The 20,878-nt window shown below is 41.4% G+C and overlaps 1 protein-coding gene across 1 annotated transcript in view; it reads right to left on the bottom strand.

The window, feature by feature from the left end:
• Positions 1 to 20,878, bottom strand: part of map3k3 (mitogen-activated protein kinase kinase kinase 3) — a 100,891-nt gene that overhangs the window by 74,241 nt on the left and 5,772 nt on the right. The window contains exons 2-4 of the mRNA XM_055657091.1: positions 2,474 to 2,553; positions 2,168 to 2,289; positions 2,019 to 2,059 (exon numbers count right to left, since the gene is read on the bottom strand). Of these exons, the coding sequence (XP_055513066.1) occupies positions 2,019 to 2,059; positions 2,168 to 2,289; positions 2,474 to 2,477 (167 nt within the window). The 5' untranslated portion in view covers positions 2,478 to 2,553. The remainder of the gene's footprint in view (positions 1 to 2,018; positions 2,060 to 2,167; positions 2,290 to 2,473; positions 2,554 to 20,878) is intronic.

Genomic DNA, 20,878 nt, shown 5'->3' with positions numbered 1-20,878 from the left:
AAGTGCCCCTTGTCCTCACCTAACACCCCATCAGCCGTCGCATACAGCATACAATCCTCCAACATTTTTGCCACCTCCAATGGGATCCCACTACTGGCCACATCTTCCCATCTCCACCCCTTTCTGTTGTCCACAGAGACCATCCCCTCTGCAACTCCGTGGTCAACTTGTCCCTTCCCACCCAAACCACCCCCTTCTCTGGTACTTTCCCCAGCAACCACAGGAGATGCAACACCTGTCCCTTTACCTCCCCCCTCGACTCCATTCAAGGACCCCGGCAGTCTTTCCAGATGAGGCAGCGGTTCACTTGCACCTCTTCCTAACCTCATCTACTATACCCGCTGTTCCAGGCGTCAACTCCTGTACTTCGATGAGACCAAGAGCAGTCTCGGCGATTGTTTCGCTGTACACCTTCGCTCAGTCCGCCTTACCATACCTGATCACCCGGTTGCTCAGCACATCAACTCTCCCTCACATTCCCAATCTGACTTTTCTGTCCTGGGCCTCCTCCATTGTCAGAGTGAGGCCCAGTGCAAATTGGAGGAACAGCACCTCTTATTTCGCTTGGGTAGCTTACACCCCAGCAGTATGAACATTGACTTCTCTAAATTTAAATAGTAGGTATGTTGCAAAGCCTACCTGAAGATCGCTGAAAATCTGTCCCAGCCCGTGTGTGCGATTTTGGCGCCGTTTAGAGGGGGGCGGGTTTAAAACGCGATTTTCCCTAGACTGTTCAAATCGAGGTTTTTCAGCCTAGTTAATTATTAACGAAAAATCGCTGGAAGGTTCCGTAGCTGGAGCTATTTATAGTTTTAAGGGCTTTCTTTACTTGTGATAGTAGGTTAAAAATTAACCTCTAAACCCACGACCGCCGACAACGGGTCGGACCTCATACAGGGGAAAACGGAAGGTAGGCTGTTTATTTTTACGTTAAAAAGGTCTTCTTAAGATCCCTTTATACAAAGTTTAATGTTGCGAGTAGCTAATTTGGGGCCCATTATATCCCGCAGTATTTTTCTGGGCATTTGAAGGCACAAATCTACTGCAATGTGAACATTCTAAACCAGCGCGTTCACAGGAACCCACTAGAAAGCTGATTTAAATGGACTTTAATTTACAGCAATTGAACACTAAATTCCTTCCATTTGGCCTATAAATTAATGCAAATGAGATTTAAAAATCATGTTTTATTGTGAATTATTTGTGAATATTATTTGGACACTTAGGCTATTTAAAAATGTTAATCATTTATTAAGAAATGGATAGATGTTTAGATCTAATAATTGAAGTTTGAAATTAGCTACAATTGGGTAACTAACTAATTATATGCTTTAATTTCAGTCATCCAAGTAAGATTATTTTATATTTGTTTCAGAATGCTTCAATCTATGATAACTGAAAATTTCATTCCGTTCTCTTAATTTTTAAGAAAGTTATGTACTTTTGACTGTCCACGATCACAGCTTTGTTATGTCCATAGAAAATCAATAGGGAACAAGATGCTAATTTCCGAGTATGGAAATGGCCATAACTTTTTAAATACTTGAGATATGAAAGTGAATTAGGTGTCAAATTAAACTTCTTTTTGTGCTTTATCTGATGGGATAAATTGCAGACTTGATTTTTAAAATCTCAAATGTTTGTAACATTGCTATAAATAGCCCTTGCTTTCCCTCTCTCCATCCTCTTCTTTTCCCAGTTCCCCCACCAGTCTTACTGTCTCCGACTACATTCTATCTCTGTCCCGCCCACTCCCCTGACATCAGTCTGAAGTCGGGTCTCGACCTGAAACGTCACCCATTCCTTCTCTCCAGAGATGTTGCCTGTCCTGCTGAGTTACTCCAACATTTTGTGTCTACCTTTGAGATGTGCCAAACTCCAAAAATATATATGATTTATGATTCCTAAAAAAAAAGTTAACCTTGGAGTAGGAATCAACTGTGTTTGACAGACTCCCATTTACGATTATACAAAAATATTATAGTGTCCTAATTTATTGATATTGCAAAATTACATACCTTCTTTCGCCATTATGTTCAAACTTTATTCGAACATCATTCTGCAATAAAAGGAAGTGCACTTTGATGAGAACATGGTTTCCTGCAGTCATGCAAACATATTACTTCATTTCAATATTAACATCAATCTATTCCAGAGATTTTCTCACCTGCTTATTGGCATGGATGCTGCCTTTGCTCTTCACACTGTCATAGCCGCTCATTCGGCTCCTTCGGCCCATTTGCAGGGCCACAAGGTCCTTCATGATGGACTTTAAAGCTTCCTGCTCATCTGAAAAGTTCAAATGACAGCAGATATTTAACACGTATAAAAAGCACCGTAGATTCTTCCCTCTTTAATAAAACCATGCAGTTATGCTTAAACACTAGACTGCTTCCAATCAAATACACCTCAAGGAGTTAAAATTATTTGAGGATAAGAGGTTAGTTGCAAAGAAAGGACCTCAAACACTTACCCATGTCTGAAGCAGGCAATGCCCAGAATTCAGTTCACGTCGGTGTGGAACTTCTGCTGTTCAACAGGCATCTACAGCAACTATGAGAGCAGACACGGTATTCATTAAACTAGGAATGCAGCAGATTATGTTTCACTTTTATTAATGGGGGAATAAAACAGTTCAATCAATTTCAAATTAATCCCTCTAAACATTTTTTCAGATTGTTAAATTTAAGTATTTCTAGATTAGTGGTGAGAGAAAATTATGAAAGAGCCCATTAATGAGCATTTTTTTTGATAAGTTTAAAATATAGAGGTGTCTATATCTAGCCTAGTAAAACAGAGACTGCTAAAAATGGTAAGCCAAATGTAATCATTTTTGATTCACTGATTAGGGGGCTACCTAGGAATTAAATTAATTGTGTTCCCAATCTAACCACAAGTAAAACAAACCTAAACCCTGCTAATCCAAACCCAACTCAACCCCTGATAGGGTCTGGACCTGAAACATCAACTTTTCCCAGTTCTGATGCAGGGCATTCACTATCCATCTGCCTCCACAGATGCTGCCTAACCTATAGAGTTTCGCCAGCCTTTTGTTTTTTGCTCAAAATTCCAGCATTGGCAATCTCTTGTACAGAGCCCCTTGTACTTTTCTACATTTGACCAAACCCAGAGGCATTTTCAGAAAAGACTTGCTTTACTGCACATTTGTCGCTATCTATCAGGAATGGTAGTACGAAGCAAATCACCCCTCACCTGTTAAAAGTACAGACCTACGCAGACAAACCAAGCCTGAATGTTCCAGACTATACATCCAATTAATCTCAACATACATTAATTTGGAGATAGACACAAAAAGCTGAAATAACTCAGGCAGCATTACTGGAGAGAAGGAATGGGCGACGATTTGGGTTGAGACCCTTCTTCAGACTGACGTCACCCATTCCTTCTCTCCAGAGATGCTGCCTGTCCCGCTGAGTTACTCCAGATTTTTGTGTCTATCTTTGGTTTAAACCAGTGTATGCAGTTCCTTTCTATACACTAATTTGGTTAGTTTGCACGTTGGTTGGGTAGATAGGCTCTACCGCGGATTGCTAGCAGTGTTAGCAAAGCCAACTATCCTTTGGAATCCCTTTGCTTTTCTGAAGTTACTGTCCCAGTTCCAGTTATGATAAATTATATCTACTATTCTCTAGGTTTCCCCATATAAACGTAGAGCCCTTAGTGGCAATATATTTTGTATTAGCCTGATATATTTCACATTTACTAACTGTGCCCACGTGCAAAAGTGCAAAAAAAAAAGTAATTGAGGTGAAGACTAAAAAGCTTGCAATCTTAAAAAGAATCAATGCCTGTAACAAAGGAAGGGACGTAATTTGAACAGGGAATTCATCAACCACCAATACAAACATTTACAAGCATCAAATCTCTAAGGGGATAATAGTACGGCCAAGAAAGCACTCCAATGCCTCCATTTCCATAGAAGTTAAAGGAAACTTGGCATGCGAAAAAAAAAAAATGTCAACAAAGGGAAGATGCACCATGCGCTTTAACCTTCTGACAACATTTTTAAAAATTAGCATAAAAGCTTATGTGATGAAGAAAATGCTGTGGGTTACAAATGTAGGTCTCTGCAGAAGAAAGGGGGAAATCACAATTGAGAACAAAGAAATTTCAGAACAATTAAACACCTATTTTGGCTCTGTCTTCATAAAAGACAGGCATTTCCCAGATACATTAAGGAACAAGGGTCTATTCAGAAGGAGAATCTAAAGGAAATCATTGTTAAAGAAATGGTGTGAGAGAATTTAATGGAGCTGAAGACTGATAAATCCCCATAGCCTAATAATCTGCAACCCAGGGGAAGTGCACCTGGAATTAGTGAATACATCGAGTCATCTGCCAAAATCCTTTGGATTCCAGAGAGTTCTTAAACATTACTTAAAAAAGAGAGAAAGGGAGAAAATACAGTTTAGTAAGCCAAACACCAGCAATGAGTAAAATGTTAAATACAAGTAGAAAAAATATTTGAAAAAAAATATTTGGAAAGCATTAGTGGGATTCTACAAAGTCACCATGGGGACATGATAGAGAAATCATGCTCTGCAAATCCAATGGACTTTTTTTTTTGAAGATGTAAATATAGAGCAGGTGAGAGAACCAGTAGATAAATTAGATGTGGTGTATTTGGACTTATGGGTTCTGATAAGGTCACTTGTAAGAGGAAAAATTCAAGCACATGGGATTGGTGACAATGGCATTGAGTGAGGATTTGTTGACAAACAGGAAACAGATTGGAAATAAACTGATCTTTTTCTGGGTGGTAGGCAGTAATAAACAGGATGCCTACAGGGATCACATATCCCTGATTGAGGGAACCAAAATGTATTATTTCTAAGTTTAGGATGACACAAAGCTTGAAGGTTGGTGGGTAAAATGGGTGATGGAATGTGAGCTCTGAAGAGGATGCAAAGAGGCTTCAACATGACTTTAATAAGCTGAGCCATGGCCAAATGCATCGAAGAATTATACATAGGTAAATGTAAGATTTTCCACCTTGGTCCTAAACACAGATTGTTCATCTTTAATGGCCATAAGTTAATTAAACCAGCAGTTTTCATCTCCTTTTGATACGAGAATGTTCTGGCCATGAAGTGCAATAATGGTTCATTGGACAAATTTCCCGAATGACATGAAACGGTATTTTGGGTTGATTGGAAGTATAATCATTCGAGTTTTGAAGAATGAAGAGGGATTAGAACCAAGATCAGGATCAATATTCATCCAGAAAATAGTGAATATGAAAACTTCTCTACCACTTAAGCAATAAAGGTCATTAAACATATCTGAGGCAGATAAATATTGCATATATTACTTAATGTTACTTAACATTACTTAATACTAAAGGGATTAATGGATATTCAGACAGCAGGAGCGGGGTACTGAAGTGAAAGGACGGTCGTGTTTATTTTGAATGTTGGAGCAGACTTAAAGAACCAAATGGCTTACTGTTGCTCCTATTTCCTAGGTTATTAATATTCTATCTGTGTTCTTAGAGCATCATAATTCACAGATATTTAGAAGCACCTGGCAGTTTGCACTGACAATGTTAAATATTCGCTATATTCTCATCATGGACTATAGCTTCTCTCGGCTTAACTGAAAGCATCTGTTAGTTTTCGGCTGGCTTTGAACTGTTCCTTAATTACTACCACAGAATGTTCGTCAATGAAGCCCAGCCCAAGGATTGGAAGGATTTAGGCTCCCTCTTCTCACCACCATAAGGGAGCACAAGCAGATTTACAAAGACACATTTTGCAGCAATATACCATTTCAGATTCTCCCTTCACAAAAGGCAGCTTGTGCTGGTCAGGAAACTGATATATTTTGCGGCAGGAATGTACGGAGACCAAGACTGAATGGCACATTTTTCGACTAAAGCCTGCAGTCAGGTTTGCTATTTTAATAAAAGATAGAATGCTTTCAAGTTTAAATTGAGGAATTTGGTCTTGAAGGTAAGATGACATATTCAACATTCAGCAAGCTCCACTTCCCTTTCGATTCCATCTCAGCTAATCAATATTTTGTCACAGCCCAAAACTACATTTCATTGTGCATTATATTCAAACCCTCACTCTTAAAGTAAACAAATACAACTGTCTGTCTTTAGTGCCGCTGAAATATGTGGTTTAGGGGCTTTAAATAGAAGCTGGGAGATGCTGGCTTCTCATCCAAAAAGCACAAAATAACAAATCCCAAACTATAATATAGAAAACAACCCAGGGATATGCACAAGACTCACAGAAATTTACACCACTGAAAGAGTCACTTCCTTATTGTACCCATGGGCCAATTTAATCTCATCTCCCAAAGATTGAGCAATACCCTTGCAGATTATGGTTTAAAGTATATTCTAGAGAGAATTAGATATTGCTCTTTGGGCTAACAGAATCAAGGGATATAGGGAGAAAGCAGGAACAGGGTACTGATTTTGGATGATCAGCCATGATCATATTGAATGGCAGTGCTGGCAGGCAGAATGGCCTACTCCTGCCCCTATTTTCTATGTTTCCATGTTTTTAAAGTGCTTATTCCAGGTGTTCCTTATGTGGTGAGGATTTTTTGGCCTCTGCATTCTTCCCTGCAGCAAGTTCCACCCTCTACCACTCATTTAGTAAAATTAATTTTTCTCAACACCTCTAATTCTAAATCCCCTCCAACACCACTCATCTACTCCCTCCATTTTCACTCCCAGAGTAACCAGTAACTATAATACATTCCTGGCAACATCCTCAAATCTTCTCTGCACTCTCACCAGTGTTGTTACATCCTCCCTGTAGTTTGGATCAAAGATAGCACCTCATTGTTGCTTGGCTAATGTCTTGCACAGTTCTAGCACAAGCTTTTGCATTCATAGAAACATAGAAATTAGGTGCAGGAGTAGGCCATTCGGCCCTTCGAGCCTGCACCGCCATTCAATATGATCATGGCTGATCATCCAACTCAGTATCCCCCGTACCTGCCTTCTCTCCATACCCTCTGATCCCCTTAGCCACAAGGGCCACATCTAACTCCCTCTTAAATATAGCCAATGAAAGGCAAAGATCTCAGTTGCCTTCTTAAGCATCTTATCTACATATTCTGCTCTCTCCAGACATTTATGGGCAATTATTTCAAGATTCCCACGTTCCTCTGCATTCCTTAATATCTTCTTGGGCAGTTTACAACCTAGCGGTATGAATATTGATTTATCTACTTTCAAACAATCCTTGCTTTCCCTCTGTCTCTGTTCCCCCTCCCCTAGTTCTGTCTAGTTTCACTATCCTCCTGACTAATATTACTGCTCGTATGCCTCATTGTCACATCCAAGGTTTTCCGACTTGTTCCAGCAATCTTCTTCGAACTCCAGCGCATTGCTTCAGATACTAGAAAACTCCTCGTGTATTCTTCTTCACACGAGGCTTGACATGCTTGACCTGGTCGAAGGATAAACCTTCTCCCTCTCCTGTCCAAAACGAATTCCCAACTAAACTAACACGCAAGCAGTTAAGCTGCATAAACACGCCCCAAGACACGTCATAAAATCCCACCCACATTATAACGGGCTGGCTAAAATTTAAGGAATGAGCCCTTTTACTATCCTCCTGACTTGCCCTTGTCACCTTCTCTTCAATAATGTCTACTCCTTGATCTGTTGCTTTCACACCTTACCTTTCCATATCACTAGATACAGAGACAATAGCTGCAGGAGTAGGCCATTCTGCCCTTCGAGCCAGCACTGCCATTCAAGCACCCCATTCCTGCCTTCCCCACATACCCCTTGATTCCGTTAACCCTAAGAGCTCTATCTAACTCTCTCTAGTTTTCTGACTGTCAGTCTGAAGGATCTCGACCCGAAACTTCACCCAGGTGGCACCGAACGATGGCTGCCTTGCCAACGGTCTGTCTCGTCTTTTTCCTTCTTTGTGTTTTTAGTTTGTTGTAAAATGTATGTTTTAGTTTATCTTTAGTTTTGTATTATGTGGGGGGTGGTGGGGAAACTTTTTTTATGGAGATGCGATTTTTTCGGTGTCGTATTTCCGTCCACGCTGGCAGCCTCTTGCTGGGGATCGACCTTGGGAGCTCCAACCACGGGAGCCTGCGGACTTTAACATCGGGGAGCTTGCGGTCCTTGGTTACGGGCCGGCTTCGGGAGCTCCAAGCCACAGGATCTTCGACCACCCCGACGCGGGAGCGTCCGTCGCCCTGACGCGAGGGCTTCCTTCGCCAGGACTGCGGATGGTTCAACTCCCGCGACCGCGGGAGATAAGGAGGAAAGAAGATAAGACTTTATTGCCTTTCATCACTGTTGGGAATGTGGAGGAGTCGCTGTGGCGGATGTTTATGTCAAATTTTTATGTAGTTGTGTGTCTTTTTGCTTTTGAGTGACTCCAGCAAAACATACTTGGCTAAAAAATTACGATTATGATTCCTTCTCTCCATTCATGCTGTCTGTCCCACTGAGTGACTCCAGCATTTTGTATCTATCTTCATATATTCTCTAGTCTTTTTTGTCCTTTGTAGAAATTTCATTTGCCACTTTTGTGGCAATCTGATCAGGCTAGAACTTCCTTTTCTCACTATCAACTATTTTCAAATTGGCAACAAACTTAATTGCAGCCACCTTATTTGTACAGAAGTAAAACAAAAAACTTGCATTGAGCCCTGCAGAACATTAAGGTACACAGCTCCCCATTCATGAAAATTCCAGTCAATCGTTAGCATTCTGTCACCAAACCAATTTGTTACTTTCCATTTGGTGATTTAAATGTTTTTGACCAATAGCAAATGGGTGTATTTGTCTAAACATCTTGATAACATCCATGGGCATTGTCATAAATGCTTCTTATTACCACCTCAAAAAGTTCAATCAACAATGATTGACCTTAAGAAACTCGTATTTTTCTAAATGCTGATTTGTGTGATCCCCCAAAATTTCCCCACTCCTTTAGCACACCATTTATTGCCAGCCTTCATATTATTGATTTGTTAGTCTCTTGTCCAAACGATCAGGTAAAAATCTCTAGAGATTTCAAAGGGAATCAGAAGCACCACCATTTCTTTATTGGATACATATTTGTTTTGCATCTTCATTAACACCTCCTTGAATTCTTCCCTTTACTCTGACTTATCTTCATGTAATTGTTTTACTAAATAATTTCTCATCTTAATAAAAAAATTCTTGCTCCAATTTATAACTGTTAAATCTAACTGAATTAGTCTCAGATGTACTATCCCTCTTGACCCCTTTTCTACATGCCAAATTTTATTTCCCAAAGCACAATCCAGCAAGAACCCTTCTCTTGCTGAGCTAAATAAAACAAATTTTGGGGGCTGGCCCACTTGGACGACCTAATCCGCGAGTTCTGGCGAGTTTGCCCTCGACTCACACTTGCAGCATGGTCGACACGAGGTCGTAGGAGGTCTTTGTAACTCTCCTTCATGCTCGAGAGTGGCCCCCGCGTACTCGAAGCCTCAGCTAGGTTGCGCCGTATTTTTCAACATGTTGAAAAATGCCCGTGAGTAAAAAAAGGTCACCATGGAAAAAATTGATACTTTTTTTACTCGTAGGTTTAGTTGTAGTAGGTCGTGGTAGGTCGGCATGTTAGTCGTAGGTATTCGAGGGTAGTCGAAGGTAGTCGTAGATAGTCTTCATCACAGTCGAAGGTAGGTCGAAGGAGGTCATCTTCACTCTCCACTATTCGGTGTCCAATTTTCCCGAAGTTAGTTGTAGCTAGTCGAAGCTGGTCTTCAACATGTCATTTTTTTCAAACTCTCCTAAACTCTCCAATTAGGTCGCCCAAGTGGGACTTTATGTTCTCTGATCATACCTTTTCTGTACATTTTACTCTGGTACCTCTTTAAAAGTTGACGTTACCATAGTTACAATCTCCAGTTTTCACTGGTTTATTACTTTTGCACACAAAAGTTTAAGTTTAAAGAATCAGCATGGAAACAGGCCCTTCTGCCCACCCAGTTCAGGCTGACCATTGATCACCCGTTCACACTAGTCCCATGTTATCCCTCTTTCTGAGTGGGCAAATGTTTGGCAGATGCAGTTTAATGTGGATAAATGTGAGGTTATCCATTTTGGTGGCAAAAACAGGAAAGCAGACTATTATCTAAATGGTGGCCGACTAGGAAAAGGGGAGATGCAGTGAGACCTGGGTGTCATGGTACACCAGTCATTGAAAGTAAGCATGCAAGTGCAGCAGGCAGTGAAGAAAGCGAATGGTATGTTAGCTTTCATAGCAAAAGGATTTGAGTATAGGAGCAGGGAGGTTCTACTGCAGTTGTACAGGGTCTTGGTGAGACCACACCTGGAGTATTGCATACAGTTTTGGTCTCCAAATCTGAGGAAGGACATTATTGCCATAGAGGGAGTGCAGAGAAGGTTCACCAGACTGATTCCTGGGATGTCAGGACTGTCTTATGAAGAAAGACTGGATAGACTTGGTTTATACTCTATAGAATTTAGGAGATTGAGAGGGGATCTTATAGAAACTTACAAAATTCTTAAGGGGTTGGGACAGGCTAGAGGCAGGAAGATTGCTCCCGATCTTGGGGAAGTCCAGGACAAGGGGTCACAGCTTAAGGATAAGGGGGAAATCCTTTAAAACCGAGATGAGAAGAACTTTTTTCACACAGAGAGTGGTGAATCTCTGGAACTCTCTGCCACAGAGGGTAGTCGAGGCCAGTTCATTGGCTATATTTAAAAAGGAGTTAGATGTGGCCCTTGTGGCTAAGGGGATCAGAGGGTATGGAGAGAAGGCAGGTACGGGATACTGAGTTGGATGATCAGCCATGATCATATTGAATGGCGGTGCAGGCTCGAAGGGCCAAATGGCCTACTCCTGCACCTAATTTCTATGTTCCTCACACACTTCTTATAAATCATGGTGGAACTTACCAAAGCCAATTAACCTTCAAACTTGTAAGTCTTTGGGATGTGGGAGGAAACTGGAGCACCCACAGAAAACACACGGGGTCACAGGGAGAATGTGCAAATTCCAAACAGCAATAGAGGTTCAAACGCCACTCAAAATCTCTCCTTGTATAGGATACTTTCCAAAATCAGATCTCCGAGCTTTTTCTCGTATATGTCTTAAGATTTCCATTTAAGGTTAGTTGTCAAATTTAATTTGATAAAACTCTTGCCAAGGCATTTAGGATATTTTCACAAATTTAAAGGCACAGTATAAATACAAGGTATAGTTATGCTCTTCCTCTCGCTTTTTTAAATTTGTTCAGTACAGTTAGCCTCAGCCTCCAATTTTGGAAACAAGTATTCATACCCAAAATGTTTATTTTCCCAAGATGCCACATTTATAAAAACGTGTCAAGCAACTGCCACTTAATGAATTTGGTGCAAAATCAATTAACTTTCGACTGAATTTAGATGCTAAAAATCCAGTGTCGTTGAACCAACTGCTGGCATTTAAAGAATAAATCCCATTTTTTAATCCCAAATGCAAAAACTGGTGCCAGTTGATGTTGCATCTACAAGTCCGCCAATTGCACAGTAAATAGACACAAAAAGTTGGAGTAACTCAGCGGGACTTCTGAGTATTTCTGGAAAGAAGGAATGGGTGACGTTTCGGGTCAAGACCCTTCTTCAGACTGGGCATGGCCCAAAACGTCACCCATTCCTTCTCTCCAGAGATGCTGCCTGTCTCGCTAAGTTACTCGTTTTTTGTGTCTATCTTCGGTTTAAACCTGCATTTGCAGTTCCTTCCTGCACAATTGACCCGTAAAGTTGGATTTAGCAACAGAAACAATGGAGCAAACTCAAACACTTGCTAACTGGGAGTGTAGAAGATAGAAAAATAACAGGTGTAGGCTGTTTGACTCCGTGTCCATGCCACCAATCAACACAATCACAGTTGCCTTGTATAGCCTTCTGAGGTTGAGAATTTCATAGATTTGTCACCTTTGGTTCTAAATATCTTAAAACTATATATTGAACTGTCATCTCTGGTTACAGGCATCATAGCCAGGGAAATCATCCTCCCTGCTGGAAGACATGTGTCCAATTTGTGTACATTCAATGACATCTTCTTTCATTCTTTTAAACCTAGTAGCTACAGACCTGGTCAAGCCAATCTTCCCCATAAGATTGCCATTTGAGGAATCAGCATAATGAGCCTCTGTTGCACTTTCTCTCAGACAAATATACATAACGAGGCAAAATTGCACACTAATACTGCCGGTGCTGTAAATTATTATAGACCATTCTTGCCATTATATAATCAAAACCTTGTGCAATGAAGGGCAACAATTCATTTGGAATCTTAACAGCTTGCCACACCAACACTTTTGCTTGCAGTGATAAGTGTACAGTCATCCAGATCATTTGTACATCAACACTTCACAATCAATTGACTCAAGTAAATCTCGCTTTTATTACTTCACATATATACCACATTATATTGTATCTGCCATGCATACGGTCACTCTCTTAACCTGCCTCTTTGTATCCTTCTCAACTCAAACTCAGTTTTGTTTCTATAGAAAAAAATTGGACTATGCAAATCTCTCTGCCAGGGATCCAATTTCTGCCCTAGCTTCCCATAATGTTCGAGGATACACTTGGTCAGACCGTGGGGATTAATCCACCTTAACCATTCTTTAAAACTGCTAGCACTACGTTCACGAAGGATAAAAAGAAAACTTTGGGAAAGAGTAAAGCCCATTAGAGGAACCAACGAGAGAGCAGGCTATTTTAGACTGGGTATTGAGTAATGAGGAAGGGTTAGTTAGCAATCTTGTTGTACGTGCCCCCTTGGGCAAGAGTGACCATAATATGGTTGAGTTCTTCATTAGGATGGAGAGTGACATTGTTAATTCAGAAACAATGGTTCTGAGCTTAAAGAAAGGTAACTTTTGAGGGTATGAGACGTGAATTGGCCAAGATTGACTGGCAATTAATTCTAAAAGGGTTGACGGTGGATATGCAATGGAAGATATTTAAAGACTGCATGGATGAACTACAAAAATTGTTCATCCCAGTTTGGCAAAAGAATAAATCAGGGAAGGTAGTACATCCGTGGATAACAAGGGAAATCAGGGATAGTATCAAAGCGAAGGATGATGCGTACAAATTAGCCAGAAAAAGCAGCATACCAGAGGACTGGGAGAAATTCAGAGATCAGCAGAGGAGGACGAAGGGCTTAATTAGGAAAGGAAAAATAGATTATGAAAGAAAACTGGCAGGGAACATAAAAACTGACTGCAAAAGTTTTTATAGATATGTGAAAAGAAAGAGATTAGTTAAAACAAATGTAGGTCCCTTGCAGTCAGAAACAGGGGAGTTGATCATGGGGAACAAGGATATGGCGGACCAATTGAATAACTACTTTGGTTCCGTCTTCACTAAGGAAGACATAAATAATTTGCCGGAAATAGCAGGGGACCGCGGGTCAAAGGAGTTGGAGGAATTGAGTGAAATCCAGGTTAGCCGGGAAGTAGTGTTGGGTAAATTGAATGGATTAAAGGCCAATAAATCCCCAGGGCCAGATAGGCTGCATCCCAGAGTACTTAAGGAAGTAGCTCCAGAAATAGTGGATGCATTAGTAATAATCTTTCAAAACTCTTTAGATTCTGGAGTAGTTCCTGAGGATTGGCGGGTAGCAAACGTAACCCCACTTTTTAAGAAGGGAGAGAGAGAGAAAATGGGGAATTACAGACCAGTTAGTCTAACATCGGTAGTGGGGAAACTGCTAGAGTCAGTTATTAAAGATGGGATAGCAGCAGCACATTTGGAAAGTGGTGAAATCATTGGACAAAGTCAGCATGGATTTACGAAAGGTAAATCATGTCTGACGAATCTTATAGAATTTTTCGAGGATGTAACTAGTAGCGTGGATAGGGGAGAACCAGTGGATGTGGTGCATCTGGACTTCCAGAAGGCTTTTGACAAGGTCCCACATAAGAGATTAGTATACAAACTTAAAGCACACGGCATTGGGGGTTCAGTATTGATGTGGATAGAGATCTGGCTGGCAAACAGGAAGCAAAGAGTAGGAGTAAACGGGTCCTTTTCACAATGGCAGGCAGTGACTAGTGGGGTACCGCAAGGCTCAGTGCTGGGACCCCAGCTATTTACAATATATATTAATGATCTGGATGAGGGAATTGAAGGCAGTATCTCCAAGTTTGCAGATGACACTAAGCTGGGGGGCAGTGTTAGCTGTGAGGAGGATGCTAGGAGACTGCAAGGTGACTTGGATAGGCTGGGTGAATGGGCAAATGTTTGGCAGATGCAGTATAATGTGGATAAATGTGAGGTTATCCATTTTGGTGACAAAAACGGGAAAGCAGACTATTATCTAAATGGTGGCCGATTGGGAAAGGGGGAGATGCAGCGAGACCTGGGTGTCATGGTACACCAGTCATTGAAGGTAGGCATGCAGGTGCAGCAGGCAGTAAAGAAAGCGAATGGTATGTTAGCTTTCATTGCAAAAGGATTTGAGTATAGGAGCAGGGAGGTTCTACTGCAGTTGCAGAGGGTCTTGGTGAGACCACACCTGGAGTATTGCGTACAGTTTTGGTCTCCAAATCTGAGGAAGGACATTATTGCCATAGAGGGAGTGCAGAGAAGGTTCACCAGACTGATTCCTGCGATGTCAGGACTGTCTTATGAAAAAAGACTGGATAGACTTGGTTTATACTCTCTAGAATTTAGGAGATTGAGAGGGGATCTTATAGAAACTTACAAAATTCTTAAGGGGTTGGACAGGCTAGATGCAGGAAGATTGTTCCCGATGTTGGGGAAGTCCAGGACAAGGGGTCACAGCTTAAGGATAAGGGGGAAATCCTTTAAAACCGAGATGAGAAGAACTTTTTTTCACACAGAGAGTGGTGAATCTCTGGAACTCTCTGCCACAGAGGGTAGTTGAGGCCAGTTCATTGGCTATATTTAAGAGGGAGTTAGATGTGGCCCTTGTGGCTAAGGGGATCAGGGGGTATGGAGAGAAGGCAGGTACGGGATACTGAGTTGGATGATCAGCCATGATCATATTGAATGGCGGTGCAGGCTCGAAGGGCCGAATGGCCTACTCCTGCACCTAATTTCTATGTTTCTATAACAGGAGCAAGCGGCATGAAGCCAGAAAGATCCTAAATAAATGTTTTTAATTTAGAAAGGAAACAAACTTTGTAGTTGGGGAACTCAGTGAAAAAGGTGGTGAAATTCTATTACACATCTCCAAAAATAAAGAGGAGATACCCAATGCTTTGGTGGGCATAAAAGGTAAACCAACGGAGCTGGATGAAATGTATTCCAGGCTGCTGTGGGAGGGGCAGGAAGAGTGCTGGCATTCTGGCTGAGTTTTTTACCTTTCCGTTTGTCGCAAGTGAGGATGACTAGAGGATGACAAATGTGCTTCCCTCTTCCTTGTTGACAGGTGAGCCGAACAGGAAGTATAAATAATGAACTGAAGATGCTGGGTAATACAGCAAAGGACAAAGTGCTGGGTACGGCAGCATCTCTGGAGAACATAGTTTTGGGTCAAGACCCTTCTTCAGACAGAGTGTGGGGTTGAAGAAAGTCCCTCACCACCCCTCTTCCAGTTTACTTCTCCCCCCCCCACCCACCTACAATTAGTCCAATTTTATAGGTAGAGGGCACATGATTAAGTCTTGTACCATAATGGTTACTCTCTCCTACATGGCACTGCACAACAAGATGAATAACTAATCAATTTTCATTGCATACTACCAAATTTAGAATAGCCTAGTTGACTCCTCGACATGCCAGTCTAAAAAAGATTGTCCCAGAAATATAACAGCAAATCATTTTTTCAGTGTTATTCCAAATTAATTTTGACCAGTGTAGCTTGAACCAAAATCATTGCAACAGTACAAAGCAAAAGCAATTTTAGGTTGGCAAATGTGGTATCAGTCCTAACTTTGGAATGCAAAAGTCTGCCCTTCAAAAGGCAGCATATATGTAGGTTTCAAAGTAGTTAAGTGCAACATTGCCATAAAGAGAGGGTGTTCAGTTCACCTTTTCTTCACTACTTCTTTCATAGCGCAATCAGAAAGTAATTGCATGGTTGTGATCTCACTCATAACACTAGCAATTCAAAATGAATATTTCTACACTTTACAGTGGGTGCTTTATAGCTGGGTTCTTGTCTGATGTAGACACTCAATTAATGAACCCTAATTTACCCTAACTGTTTCTTCCCTTCACCATCCCAGACATATTTAGATATCAGCATCCTGGCCCTGGCTGAGCTTAGGTCACAAAGCATTCCACGTTTCTTATTTGATTACCAGCCTATAGCTGCAAGATAGCCCCAGTGGGCCTGACTCGCCCCACCAGCCTCCCAGGGAACTGCGGAGAATCCCGGTGGTGAGGCCTGCCTGAGCTGAACAAGCCTCAGCAGCAGCGGCGATGGGAGCCTCGGCGGCAGCCTCAGCAGCGACGGGAGCCTCAGGGGCTAGGTGGCGGTGGAGCGTGAGGTGGGGTGGAAGAAAATGGGGACCCGGTTTGGGGGTTCTTGGTTACTTGGTCCTCAAAAATATTCCAAATGGAATTTAAACTAGAGGTGCTGGGGGGACCTCCCTCCGTGAAGAATAATGGAGGACCCAGTGCGGGGGGACCACCGTGACAAACAGTGGAGGACCCAGCGTGGGGGGACCGCCATGAAGAACAATGGAAGATCCAGCGTAGGGAGGCCGTCGTGAAGAACAATGGAGGACCCAGCGTGGGGGGACCACCATGAGGGACGGTGGGAGTACAAAGAGGGACCTGATGTGGAGGAGCACTGTCGTTTTAGAATCCTCTGCCCAGGGGATAAGCCTGCGTTCATTTGTTTGTTCATTCATTCCGTTTTAGGCGCTGTGCACACAGCAGCCATCCAACAGTCGCTTGTCCGTTTCTTTTTTTTTTCCACTTTTAATTTCAACATTTTGTGCACCTTGTGTGTTGTAACTGTTGGCAGACCAATTTCCCTCCGGGGATGAATAAAGTTTATCAAATCGTATCGTGTACACAAAATGCTGGAGTAACTCAGCGGGATAAGCAGCATCTCTGGGGAGAACGAATAGGTGACATTTCGGGTTGGGACCCTTCTTCAGACTGATGCCAGGGGAGAGATAGGTGCAAAGATAAGGATGTGTAAGGTGTGAAAACAGGTCAAAGAGAATGAAGATCAAGGTAAATGTTGAATAGATCATTGTTAGTTCGGAGAAGGTGATAACAAAGCACACAGATCAAATGTCAGAGAACGTGGAAGGGAGAGGAGATGGTGAGAGGAGGGAAACAAGGGCTACTTGAAGTTAGTGAAGTCAATATTCATACCTCTGGGGTGTAAGCTGTCCAAGTGAAATACGAGGTGATGTTCCACTCTGACAATGGAGAAGGCCCAGGATAGAAAGGTCAGTGTGAGAATGGGAGGGGGAGTGTGTAGCAACCGGGAGATCAGGTAGGTTTAGTAGCTAATCGTAGCTTTTTGTATTCATGCTAGTGATATTAATCCATTTCAGACCCAAGAACGTGATTACGTCAATTACTCCATTCAATGGCTGACACAACAAAATCATCGTGGTTCACAGGGCGATTGAAGGACGAACATGATTCGTCATTAAGATCACAAATACCTCAAAATAAAACTGGATTCATAGTTATACATAATTAACTCATAATTGAATCACATTAAAAAAATTGCTAATTCTGTCATTTTAGTTAGCAGCGTGGAAGCTTTGCGTCTCCTCTCAGACAAGCTACTACTGGCAGCTTTCAGTTTTCATTGTAACCCCCTGTCTTCAGAAGTATATCTGTCCCCCATTTACCATTCATAACTCCAAATCACAACAAACATTAAAATGGGCAAAAACAGGTAATCTTTAAGATTCCTTAATCTTTTAGAAATGCTGTTTTGTTTAACCACATATGCTATCTGATCTACTCAGTATTTCCAGCACTGTTTTATTTTAATTTCAGATTTATACAATCAACAGTATTTTGCTGATATAAGAGACTGCAGCTACTAGAATCTTCAGCGAAATAAAACTGCCAGAGGAACTCTGCTGGCAAGGCAGCACCAGTGGGAGGAAATGACTGACGATGTTTTCTGAGAAAGGATCCCAATGCAAAATGTTGTCTGTCAATTTCACTCCACGGATATACCTGACCTGCTAAATTCTTCCAGTAGTATTTTTGGGCAAATGCCTCCACTCAAACAGAATTTACTCTTCTCCAATTATTTTTTACTCTTCCCCTCCGATCTTGCAGACTCAATACAGTGCACAACTTCCTAATCGCAATGCTCCTCTTACTCAAATGTTGTAAAAGGCAGACAGATCAAATCTTACCTCTTCAAAAGCTGCAGATTAAAGCCTCATTCTCCGATGGTGCATGATCTCTCACTCCCACTCCAGTGGGCACACTCCTTCTCAATTTATCTTCAGTACTTTCATTCCACAGATCCTTTCCTCAATCCCCTACTTTCCAACTACTTTACCCACCTATTGCCAAACCAACGAAGTCACATAGTGATACAGCATGAAAACAGGGCATTTGACCCGAGTATACTCCAATCTTACATTAACACAAAAAGCCATCAGACCTTTCCTTCTGAAAATAGACACAAAATGCTGGAGTAACTTAGCAGGTCAGACAGCATTATCCAAAAAGGATTAGTGATATTTCAGATTGGAACCCTTCCCCAGACTTTGCTTCTGAAAGTCTTGCTATGTTGCCAACTGATTTTACCATATATTCTACAGTGGCTGTACATGTAGACAATAGTATATCACAAGGCTGAACCAATACAGTTCTGAGGCCACTGTGGAAATCTACAAGAGCTGTTTTATCTTAGTACTTTCAGCATTCTCTACATTATTATATCCCATTATCAACACTAGTATAGTATTTCCTGCCAATGTTTACACTGGCTTTATTCATCTATGTTAGTAAACTATGCAAAAATCCATGTACAAAGCCATTTCTACACAAGGACTGAAATATGCCCAACTAATTCATTTTACTTGTCTCATTGCATGTAAGCCTTTGAGCAATTAATGCATCAATCTGCCAGAGTATAAACTGTGGTAGCTCAAAATGCCTACAATAATACCTTTGATTAACATGTCATTTCAATAACTGTATATCCTCATGTATTTTGCATTAGTTCTGTGAAATTAGTACCAACGCTATACCTGTATTTGTCAGAACATCGGTACATTCTGTGCTGTCCTACCTGCTTATAAATCCATCAATATATCCAACTACATACTGTGCAGTGGTGTCATTTGGCAGGTCCTGTACACACACATTAATATTGTGGTATATATTGGATGCAAATTATTAGTCTGCAAATCATTAGGAGGATTTATTACCTGTCCTATACAATAGCGCTTTTATAAGAGTTCAGTTTACTTGTATTTGAATAACAAAATATTCTACACTAGGTCAGCATACATGAATAGCTTATGAGATGTTGTACAGCTACTCGCTTGATGAACCCTACATTAGCTTACTTTCGGCATTAACTCTGTAAATGTAGAATTTCATTTTCTCATCATTCAAACATTTAAATGCACATGTGGTCAGAAATCTGGAGTTTTGTAAATTAATGACACAATCCTATTACTAAATGTGTACACAAATCCTACTGGGGAACAGTGGATTTCTAGAAAAGATTAAGGACTCAGACAATATAAAGGCTGTGGTAAAAATGTGTTGCATCTCGTCTAGGCTGTCCCTGTACGGCTACAAATCTAGCATCTTCCCCAAGCAGAGAATTTCTCAATGTTATCCTCTGCCCATAAAAAGGAAAAATCCAAAGTAGTCAGGTATGATCTCATAAATTGGCACTCAAAAATAAAGGTGGCTGATTAACAATACTATTGAGCCAAAATCTTGCTCAGCACCACGTGAATTCAAACCATGTAACAAACGAGTGGCTGAAGCTGGTAACATGGAAGAGTGAAATTAGAAGTGAGCCAATGCTGCATTTGATTGATTTTGGCATAGAGCCTGGTAAAATTGAAGTTAATGGTGTTGACTCATCACTGGCTGGTGCCATAATCAGCACAAAGGAACATGGCTATGCTTGTTGGAGCTACTGAAGGACAGTATGCTAGCCCCAATCCATGCCATTAATGACATTCTCTCCAGTCAAAAGTTCAGAAGTAGGATTGTTCCAGGAATGGTATTAAAGGTAGTAATGGTATTAAATAGCGGTCTGAAAATAAAAGTTTAAATACCACCATAGCAGTTGGGGAAATTACTAATTTAAGGGCCTGTCCCACTGTACGAGGTAATTCAAGAGTGTTCAAGAAGAAACTGCAGATGCTGGAAAATCGAAGGTACACAAAAATGCTGGAGAAACTCAGCGGGTGCAGCAGCATCTATGGAGCGAAGGAGATAGGTAACGTTTCGGGCCGAAACCCTTCTTCAGGGTTTCGGCCCGAAACGTTACCCATTTCCTTCACTCCATAGATGCTGCTGCACCCGCTGAGTTTCTCCAGCATTTTTGTGTACCTGAGGTAATTCAAGAGTTCTCCCGAGTTTCCCCTGATTCAAACTCGGAGAATTACGGTAATAGCTGTTCGTAGGTACTCCAGGCTCTCGTGAACATTTTTCAACAAATCTTCACGAGTCTTCACGACCTTACCGCGTTTCCCGAGGACCTGCCGTTAGCGTTACGAGCCACTAAGAGACGTCCCGAGCTCCGACGTACCCGCTACGTACATTATACGTACTTACCACGAGTTTGATTTTTTTTTAAACTCGGGAGAGCTCTTGGGTAAACTCGTATAGTGGGACAGGCCCTTTAATGAATTGGAAATAAAAGTAAACTAACACTAGTCACAATGACCAAAACAATTAGATTGTCTTGACAAAGGTGACAGAAATACTCAGCATGTC

This window comes from Leucoraja erinacea, chromosome 27 (genome assembly GCF_028641065.1).
Source record: "Leucoraja erinacea ecotype New England chromosome 27, Leri_hhj_1, whole genome shotgun sequence".
In the NCBI taxonomy this organism is placed as follows: Eukaryota; Metazoa; Chordata; class Chondrichthyes; order Rajiformes; family Rajidae; genus Leucoraja; species Leucoraja erinaceus.
This window is presented reverse-complemented; position numbering and strand designations above follow the sequence as displayed.